Source organism: Cuculus canorus, chromosome 20 (genome assembly GCF_017976375.1).
Source record: "Cuculus canorus isolate bCucCan1 chromosome 20, bCucCan1.pri, whole genome shotgun sequence".
In the NCBI taxonomy this organism is placed as follows: domain Eukaryota; kingdom Metazoa; phylum Chordata; class Aves; order Cuculiformes; family Cuculidae; genus Cuculus; species Cuculus canorus.
The window spans coordinates 2,110,342-2,121,181 of NC_071420.1; the positions used below are offsets into that span (position 1 = coordinate 2,110,342).

The window sequence follows — 10,840 nt, forward strand, 5'->3', positions numbered from 1 at the left end:
CAACTCCCTCTCCCAGGTACAGGATGTCTCACTAACTGTTTAAAACCACTCTAAAGTCAAAATTGAAGCATAGAGCAATGTGTAAAGCCAGATGATACTTCTGCCTATCTTGTCCAAAATCACCCATTCCGAGCGAGGGGCTGTCCTGTTAGTGGCAGTGGCATCCTTGTCCCAGAAGCTCTGGGTTGCTTGCAGTGCATTCCACCTTAATGCACTAGTGAACATGTTAACCTACGCAGCTTATGAATACCAATCCAGAAAAGAGATTTTCATTTTGCCCCAAATACACCACACGGTAAGCACAATGAGCTGTTGGCCCCATCAGCACATTTCCATGCGACAAGAGAGGCTTGTTATGTGTTGCGTTAGGCTAAAAGGAGACAGGAGAGAAGGATTTAAACACCCTAGAGATCCCGCACGTCACTTGATACGACAAGTCACCCTGCCTGCGACAGCTAATCACTTCAGTGGAGGTAGTGATTCAGGCAGGTAACAATTTCACTGCTTTCGTTATTTTTACACTAAGTACAACGGGAAATAAACCCTGGTCATAAACCAAAACCTTTCTAAGGCATATCCTATCTCATCTCAAAAGCAAATAAAAGGCCTTTTGCAAACATTAGCTTATTTTTAAAAGAAAGTAGATTTGTTAAACTATTAGATTAGCTAACCAAGAATCAAACATCTCTGTCTCCTAGAACTCATCCACCTCAGTACTGCACTAAAATAATTAAGGGGATGTTTTTATTGCCATTGTAACAAATGACTTAATAGTCTACACAGAAAAATGCTGCAATTGATTATAAACTTGCATTAGTTTCTAAACAGATTTTGTGAGCCACTATGAAAACTACATGTAAACACATTTTGTTTCAAACCAACTTCTGAACCCAACTTATATTCATTAAGAATCAGAAACCCAGAAGAGTTTTTACACCAGCTTCATAACACTGCAGTTAAGAGATGCACTCTTTCCATATATATCCCCACTTATAAGGACTATGACAACCCCTGCTCAATTGTAAACACAAGCTCATAAAAAAACCCACTTCACAGAGGTGTTAAAATTCGTTACGTAAAAAAAGAAATGCTAAGTATTATTACACAGCTGAAAACACTAAAGCTATACAGACACAGTCATCACTAACAAAAGTAAGATGTCCCTGAAGAAATCACAAAAGAGAACGAACATTAGCGTTTTCCCACTCTTTAGGCAAGCAGGGTATTTTTACTCCAGTAAGTGCTAGGAATAACACAGTATTCAAAATTCTGTGAATTAGATCCTTTAATGGATTTTTCTTCTACATTCATCTTTGCCCAAAGGCTTCATTGTCTCATTATGTAAAGGACGTTTTCATATGAAAATTAAATGGTAAAGACGCTTTCTGTAGTTCTTCAATACAGCAAATATCACATGGACATTCACAGTAATTCAGACTACATATAACTTAAAGAAAAAAGCAACTGCCTCAAGCAATATAACAAATTAAGAAATAACTTGGTTTTAAAATACTTAAAAAATTAAAATCTTGTTTAGAATTAACCTCCAGAACCTTCCTATATAGAAACTTAAACTAGGAAATTACCAGTTCTATTATGAACAATACTAAACATTAAACCGTAAAATGCAGTTCTAAAAACACGTACGCAGATCTGGAAGACCTGCGTGTCCACCCCACAGCATGCCTTCCACCTCACTGGATGTTCCTTGTAGAACCCAACTAGCAGCCAACTCCCCAACTGGAGCTCTCCTGAAGAGAGGTTGGGCGGTTCAAATCAAATGCTGTGTGCTCCCGAGAAGCCTTCACTGAACACCACACCCCGCACGTTCTTCAAAATAACTGTTTATGTTAGCACGAAAGAGTTTAGCACCAGTAGCTCCCTAGCACGCAGGAATAAAGTGGATAGCAAACAGCACACTCCTTACAAAGGGGAAGGTTTATCAGTCAAGGACAGGCAGAAAAACCCTCACGCTGCTTCTGCTCACATACCTCACCCTCTAAGGTTCCACGGGGAGACATCAAACACTTCTGGGTGCACTCCCATCCCTCAGTCAGCGGCAATGCAACAACACTGCAGCTCCCAAACCAGGGAGGAGTACAGCACCCCCTGGCCCAGCAGGGCTCAAGTGGATGCACAGCGCCCTGCTAAGCAATCTGCAAAATAATTACACTACTGTTCAATAACCCAGGAGGCCCTAAAAAACGCAGCGGGGTAGCTCCGGTTTACCACAATCCTTGAAATAACTTTGTGGACAGAAACTTCTAGTATTTGAAAATGTAACACTTGTTATACCTGCCTTCATTTCTTTTCTATACACTCACTGTATTTTTAATTTCTTCTTGGACCAAAAAAGAACAGGATTATTTTAAAAATAACTAGTGGCTAAGTCATAGGGATGCCATTATAAGACCTGAAGGACATACAACTCATACTCATACACCTGGCAATCGCCATATACCAAATTATTTAGAACAAATGTATGAATTCACAATCTAACTGAAAATAGTCAATTTTCAGAAGATATTCTGACATTTTTAAGTGACATATATTAGGTACATTTTTTTTTTCAAATACAGAAAAATAATAATCAGTCCCATCACAAAGCAGCAGTTGTAAAATAATCTTAATTTATCAAATTAAATAGACATCATGGCTCACCTAATCACATTACTTTTTAATGCTACATTCTTTTTTATTCTCAAAAACCTTGTCATCCCTTCACAGGCCCATTTTTTGAATGTAACTTCACTTGAAGTATTAAAGAACTGAATGCCTTACTTATTTTATTAAATGAGACAGTCAGTTGGCTTCCCTTTGAGCACAAGAAAGAGGGTGAGGGTTATTTTACTCATTTCTCCCATAGTTCTAGCAGCAAGAAAGCCTGAATCAGTCACAGGTCAAGTACAACAGGACTCAAGCAGCTCCCTCTTTTTTTTTTTTTTTTCCCTTCCACATTTCACTAGAGATGCTTCATATAATTTTGAAAAGCTTCCTAGCTTCTATGTTTGTCTTATTTTCTCTGCAGGACACTGCCAGGTAGATTTAGGACCCTGATATTACATTTCACAAAAACAAGGCTTTACAAAATTCAAGATGAACAGAAATATTTCCTAGAATCCATCAGGTTGGAAAGTATCTCAGGAGGTCACATAGTTCAACCATGTGCTTGAAACTGGGTCAACACTGAACTTAAACCAGCTTGCAGAGGGCTTTGGCCAGCCAGGTCTTGAAAAAGTCTAAGGATGAAAGCTCACCCACTTCCTCTGGGCATGTATATTTGAAGCTAAATAAAAAGGCCTGCTGCCACAGGAGTGAAAACCAGAAACTAATCAGAAAGAGCTGGCCAGGAAAATAACTGATTTAATTGATTAAAATACATGAAATAAAGCAGAACAAGCAACAGTTACATGATCTATGAGAACTATGGGCATATAATCTATAAAACAAGTAAGTGTTTTGAGTACTCGATTTTAGTGTACATCAATATAAGAAAAAACATATTACGTACGTAGTAGCCTGATAGTATACTCCTACCTTGTATCAAGATGTTTAACTCTCAAAATGAAGATCTGTTCAGCTTATCCTTTACCTTCCATCCACCATGGCTGGAATGATATTATCTATCTACACTCATTTGGCAGCTTTCCTGACCACTCTGATTTGAAGCTCCAGTAACATGCTGACAGGACAGAAATGTATGCAATATTCTGAGATTATTATTATTTAGAGAGACAATTCACCTGCTGAAGTGAGAAACCAGAGGACTTCCAATATTTACTGAATCATATTTCAAGGTTTTGAGGGCTTTTTGCTTTAATATGGTTCAACTGTTTCTTGTTTATGAGATGCCTACAATCTTAAATTCCTCTTTTATCATACTTGCATCACTGCACGCACATCCAACATTTGAGCACTTCCTTACCAAGGTACTGCTATGGTCCTGGGTACAGCTAGACCTGGAACCATCTAAGAATTACTACAAACTTACTATAGGGTACACAGTCAGCTCCCTCAGACCCACAGCACTCACAGAAGCCCGAGCAGAAGGCATTTTCCTAACTAATTTGCAAGTTTTGAACTCATATTTCATAAAGGGCTTCTTCAGACCACAAAAGGCATCTCAGGAAAGGAAACTTACTGTTAGTTGATTTAAGTTCACTATACAAATGTTCCTCATTTTCAATAGGAAATAACTTGGGCAGTTATAAGTAAGAAGAGGTTGAAAACCACCAAGTACACTTCTCTAAACTTGGAACCTGAAGTAAAAGAAGAGAAAGTGGTCACTGCAACCGAGTAGATGAAGAATCACAGATAAATAACCTTTATTCTAATGGCAGTCTCTCTTCACCACTTCGTGGAAGTTTAAGTAGAATTCCCCCAGTCACTTGTGCCTTGTAGCACATGCTAAGCAGAAACTACTGAGGTATCCTCCCAAAACAAGCATCAGAACTGAATGCCAAGGTTGTGAAATAATTACTGCTCTGTGAATTTGAGCGGCTACTTGCAGCTCTACAGATTTATAAACAGGAAGTATGAAGCTATGCGTTCATACCTGCTTTAATCATATGACAGAGCCCTGAAGCCATCAAATACTGGCTGACATAACAAGTCTCGCTCTATAATCTAGACTGTCTCAACAGTGGATCCTATTCATTCTGATAGCTAAAAAAAGAAGAAAAGAAGGCGGAGGAAGATCTAGGCATTTTCATCTCACACATCTGAAAACTCAAAGCTCTTTGAACAGAAGGACACGGGTCTATACCCCTAGAAAACAACATAACCTGAGGAATTTCACCTACCTATGATGTGTGAGCACTGCTTTTCAGATATGGGAGAAAAGTAGAACAACTACCTTTGTTGGATATAGAAAGAAGAGAATAAACCACCAAAATCCCTCCCTAATCATTTTTCCTAAGGATGCATGTGGGATTTGAAAAGTTCATTTGTGAAATAATAAAAAGTAGTCTTCTATAGGCTCAAGGGCTGAGTCCGTGGATTTTGTCAGCAGGTCGAGATCAAGACAACCTCAAATAGATGACTATATATTTGCACAATTTTTCCATCATCCTTGTTTCAGATTTATTACATCTGCACACTTGAGAATGTTAATGATCAGACACCAGATATATATGCTTTGATTTAAATAAAACAAATGTAGCTGTATTTCAAATTCAATCAAGACAAAAGGTCATTAGTAAGATATATCCTTTGCCCATCACACACCATTAGTCATTTTGGAAAGCATACTAACTAACCTTTTTGTGGTTTAAAGAGAGTTTTCATTGCTGTGACAGGCTTGTCATTCTTCAATTGGTAGATTCTTTAAGATACACAAACAGGAAACAAAACTGTCTTCAAAACCTACTACTTCATGACCTCTCCAGAGGCAAATCTTGTGAAATTCATACAGCTGTGCGTTTTGCCTCAATATTAGCTGGTGCTTTAACTGCATGCACATTTTTGAAAGATGGCATTATTTTTGTTCTTTCTTTTTGCTCTTTTTCTGAAAAATCATTGCGCACAAAACAAAACACAATGAAACAGATCTATGAGCAGTCACCCATTACTCCAAACAGTAAAGTCACTGACGGTGCTGACATTGTGGCAGTTCCCACTTCTTCCATCCCAATACACAGGCAACAAGAATTTTACCTTGCTTTAAGCAGAAAGAAAACCTTGCCTCCCTTTCTGGCGCAAATTTGACAGATCCATGATAATTTACAACATTTTTTTGTTTAAGTGGTTACCTGACTGAATATTTAGCATACATACGCTGAAAATGGCCTGAGTTAGCATGGTTGGCTCACCAAAACTTTGACTACGGATTCTGTAATCTCATAATTTTCAAGTACCTTCATAAATTTATGCTCAGTCTCTGAATATATTCTGCAAGTTAGTTAAACGGAATACATTAATAGTCACTGGAAAATACAGTCCTTGGGGATCTGAAATAAACTGGCCATCAATACCACACACCCATCCCTTTCCTTTGGTGTCCTTATTAAAACGTTCTATAGACAACACAGCACAAGGGCTGCTGTGCTGGAGCTAATATGACAGGAATGGGAAATTCTCCCTTTCATACAGTTTTATTGGACAAAGACAGACCTTTAAGGAACTGGGTGTCAAGGCTGTCAGCAGAATAAGTAAAAGGAAAAGCATACTTCAGAGCACTACTCTCCTTGGCATACCGCAACCAAGCAATTCTCAGGAAGAACAAGCAGCCAGATGGCCTGATGGACTGAACAGTAGCAGAGGAGTCAGAAATCAGAGGCGCATGTTGGAAAAGGCACCAAAGGAAAAAGGAACACTGCCTGAGCTAGCAAAGCCTGACTGATTTGTGGCACTGCTCTGGGAAGAAAACTGCTGCTCAAGCTGACAGCTAAGACAAAAAGCAACAAACTCAAGAGCGAAAAGACCAGTTTAGGCCATGATAAACTTCATTTGATAAAATATCCAACAATTTTATGTCCAGTTTGGAATGAAGAGCTTCTTTTACTTTACCTACAATGACCTGTCCATGCCCTTACAAAGGGGTTGTCCTCAGAAGAAGGTCTACAGGCTATCACCATCAGTTCAGAAGCCAAACCATTTCCACAGCAATAGGCAAAGCAGTGCCTCTGGGTACTATATAAAAGACAATCACAATTTAGCAATATTGATAACAAGAGATATCAAAAATAGCGTCCCTTACTTTTTACTCCCAAACTACACAACTGGACACAGATTTTACAAGACATGAGGGTAAAAAAAGAGACTAACAAGACCCAATGAGAGCTAGACTGGTGGACACAAGACAACTTCATCCCGCCCATCCACATGGCCACGTCATCCACTGCGCAGGCAGCTGCCTGTGCCAACCAGCAGGGAAAAAAAGTGGCAGTACTATCTCATGCTCAAGGGTGAGAAAGGCCACTGACACTAAACTGCTCTCAGTTTTGATCTCCTTGAATAGAAGTTACATTTTAGCTACAGTTATTTATACTGTGAGTGTTTAACCACAAAAACTCACCTCACCTTCACAACCTTTGGTTACTCCCAAAATGGAATTGTAACAAATAAAACTGCAGCCATTCTTTAAAGTTAGCCACGCTTAGAAGTCAGCCTTATTTTCTGAAGCTTACAGAACCAGAAGCACTCATTGCATTTTTCCAGATATTCTGAACAACTGAAATTAAAATTAGTGTCTCAAAAATATGGTCACAACATTCTGAATGAGTACTACTTCTACAAGTGTAGTTAACCACTATTGATTACATAGGAAGAAATCACAGTTGAAGAATTTGCATCATATAACCTAATATTAAACTTTGTCAGCATTTAATGACCAAGACATAATGTTTGAGAAGGTGCATCTAACTGGACATAAATATATCTGGCTTTCTTTCTTTAATGTTCATGTTTATCCACTATCGCTGTTTGCATCCTCAGAAATGTCACAAGTACCAGCATGGTTCTGTGCAGGTAAGAAAGGCCTAACAAATAATGTTTTGATAACCAGGCTGTTTTATACATACAATGATTCACCGGTTAGGTAAATAATATGGTTATTCAGCAAAACATGAATTCATATTAGGACTAAAATAACCTTTCTGTTCTCCTACAGAAAAACAGTATTAAATGTCTCACACGGATAGAATAACATTAAAGAAAATTATTATGTTCACTGGGCAAGAAACAATTTTAAATAACTTCTTAAAAAAATCCATCTTATTTTATGTCAAGTAATCTTTTAATGATGAAACATCCAGATCAACTTCCTAGATTTTGAAGTACTATACAAGTCTAAACCTAACTTCAGAACATTGATTTTTTGTTATTTATGAACTTCAGAATATACATCTTGACCAAATAAATGTATTTTCCACCAAAAAGCTTATGCCAAACACTTCCTGTTACATTCAACTTCACACCTCTACTCAGCTACATTTATGACTCCCGCTTCTCTAAAAATACATACACCAATGCTTTTGCAGACTTTCCATACTTTCACTACAAGTGAAATCCTTCAAGGCTGTAACATTTAAAACCTGGAATGAAAGTCAGTTTGAATCGTGTAACTGTTTCTTCTGCTTGACAGTATGTTGCTCCATTTCCTATCTGACATGGCATCCCTCAGAGGCTCCACCACAAACAAAAAATTTAAAAATAGCTAATAAAAACACCATTACACATTAATTCATTTCTCCTTCAATTAACAGTCAATGTTTCCTCCCAGTTTTCCCTTATCAATCCTTACATGTTTCTCAGATGTAAGTAAAAAGGGCAGCCACGTATCCGTTTGAGCTTACGAATTTTATCAATGCTTTAAATATCAAACAGGTCAACTGCTTTAACCGTAGTCTGTACTACATCACGTGAATCCACAACAACCAAACAATTATAAAAGAAACTATCCTCCCTGCAAACGATTTACTGCTTAAAATTACTGTCCCTCTTCGTCCTTGGTTATCAGTTCTAGAGCAAGGTAGCTGACAGGATTTAGCTTGCCTGTCGCCTTGGAGCCCTGCAGCTGCGAGCATTCAGCATTTCGCTTGTTTATGTTTTCCCTTCCTCTTTAAATTCTCCAGGAGCAATCTGAAAATAGTCTAAAAGAACAATATATATAATTAACCACAGGAGCTACATCCATCTTTCAGGCTAGAGACGCAGACGGGTGCTGGGCATCAGGGGCAGCAGCAAGTAAACATGAGGAGCCAGCGGGTACGAGGCAGCCTGGAGCTGACAGGAGAGAAACAGCGCGGCGGGTCCTGTCAGATGGCGAGGCAGGCTTCCCGGCGCTGTTTTCCAGGCAGAGCCAGGCGATGGCACAAGGCCGAGGGCTGCGGGAGGGTCCGGGCGGCAGCCGCTGCCCCTCACCACCCTCTCGACCGGCCGGGACGGCACCAGGAGCCGCTGTCACGGCGTGGAGGCGGCCGGGAGAGGGGAACCCTGCCAAGGCTGCTGCCCAGGCCCCCTTATTACGATAAATAAATAAATAGGGGGGGGCTGGAAGGAGGGGAGGGAGGAAGGGGGCGGGGAAGGAGCCTGAGGGAGAGGAACGGCGCAAGTGCCTCGCCGCCGGGGTCTGTCATGGTGGAGCGAGGAGCCCCCAGACGCCGCCTCACGCTGACAGGGCAGCGCGGCGCCCCCTCCCGCCGCCCCGCTCCGCGCCCTCACCCCTTCGCAGGGCCTCGTCGTAGCTGAGGAAACCGATGCGGGACTCCTTGGCGCCCATGATGCCTTCTCAGTCCATGGCCTCCCCGCCTCGCCGGCCGGCTCGAAGCCCGGGCTGCGCCGCTAGCGACTCCGGAGCGAAGGGAACGGGGAGGCGGGGCGGGACGGGGCGACCGGGGGGAGGAGGCGGCCAGGCGCCCTCCCCGCCACCGCCTCCATGGCCGGGTCACGTGAGGAGCCCGCCCGACGCGTCACGTGACGAGGCGGGGGGGGAGAAGGAAGGGCGGGTCCGGCCCGGCGCCGCCTAACGGCGTCGCGCGATGCGAGTGTCACGTGACCTGCTTAAGCTCCAGCCCCACCCCCCCGGGGCCCTCCCCCCGCCCTTGGCCGCGCGTCGAAGGCTCCCGCCGTGGGCGAGCGTCACGTGACCCCGCTGCGCGCCGAGGGCGCCGCTCGTGAGGGGTGGAGGGGAGAGAAAGAGGGCCCCCGGCCCTGCCACACCGCCTGCAGGGGAAGGGACGGGCAGGAAGGGCTCTTCGTCTGCCCCCTCCGACATGGCCCCGGGCTCACACCGTGCCCCTCACCTCGCAAGCCCCTCAGCCCCCGCCTTTGGGCTCCCTTCGCCCCGGGGAGGGCCGCGTTTCTCCTTAAACGCCCCCTGAGGAGAAGTGAAGCGAACGCGGGGTGGGAGAAGGGAGTGCCTATTCCATCCTTTCGGTGCCTGAAACAGAAGCACGGGCTGAGTTGAAAAAAAAGATCAAAAATAGCTCTATGCTTTGCTTTTAGGATTCATTCCGGTGCTCCCACAGAACGGGAGAGTTTCCCAAATGGCTTCGTTAGAACATTAAGCCTGATAACATACCCTGGGTCGCTCCAGAGCGGAAAATATGCAGTTTGAAAGACAACATTGATTTCCAAGGGCAGCTTGTTCCAAGGATTGCTCCTGCACAGAAACAAAGCTTGTGAAAACATCGGTTCCGAGTCATTCCCTACGCTAAGGTTTCCGTACAGAGCGATCTTGCCACATCAGAGCTGGAGAAAGGTCAAGCTGAAGTTACTTTCTTGCTGATGTAAGTTCACACGTAAACATTCCAAACAAATTTCATACCTGGTACGTAAAGCCAGGAATGTTGGTTACAGAGAGCCTAGCTTGAAGGCCAGATTTCTCCTCATGTAACGCAGCTCAAAAGCAAAGACAGCACAAATTAATTAAGAAACTTCATAAAGCCTCCTTACTTTTTTTCTGCCATTATCCCAATTGTTCGTTACATTCGATTTGTAGAATATAATCGTTACACTCAAGCATTAAATCTGCCACCAAGGACCTTTTGCCTCTCTCAAATGCAGACTATAGGAGTGAAGGGGGAGCATAAGTGTTTCTTAAAAGTATAAATGAAATTGCTGAAAACATACTTCAGCCACCACCTACTTGTTACATACTTATCTTTTAAACAGGACATAAGCATCTTGTATCCTGTTATTGTTATGCTACCTTTATATATCTCTTACTCAGTAGTCTCTCACCCAAGTAGCTTTCAATTTAGATACTATACAAACTCTTCAAAATATCTGAGATAATAAATTCAACACGTGGCAACATGTCAATCAAAAGCACAAGTTGGCAATATTAGAAACAACTAGACAAGTCCTTTTTATCTTGCGAAAAAAATCAAGTATTCCA

At 42.0% G+C, this 10,840-nt stretch overlaps 1 protein-coding gene across 3 annotated transcripts in view; it reads right to left on the bottom strand.

Annotated features, from left to right (window-relative positions):
• Window positions 1-9,385, bottom strand: part of USP32 (ubiquitin specific peptidase 32) — a 67,100-nt gene extending 57,715 nt beyond the window's left edge. For all 3 annotated transcript variants that reach the window (XM_054085036.1, XM_054085035.1, XM_054085034.1), the window contains exon 1: window positions 9,163-9,385. In XM_054085036.1, coding sequence (XP_053941011.1) covers window positions 9,163-9,220 — 58 coding nt within the window. In that variant the 5' untranslated portion in view covers window positions 9,221-9,385. The remainder of the gene's footprint in view (window positions 1-9,162) is intronic.
• Window positions 9,386-10,840: the final 1,455 nt, after the last annotated feature.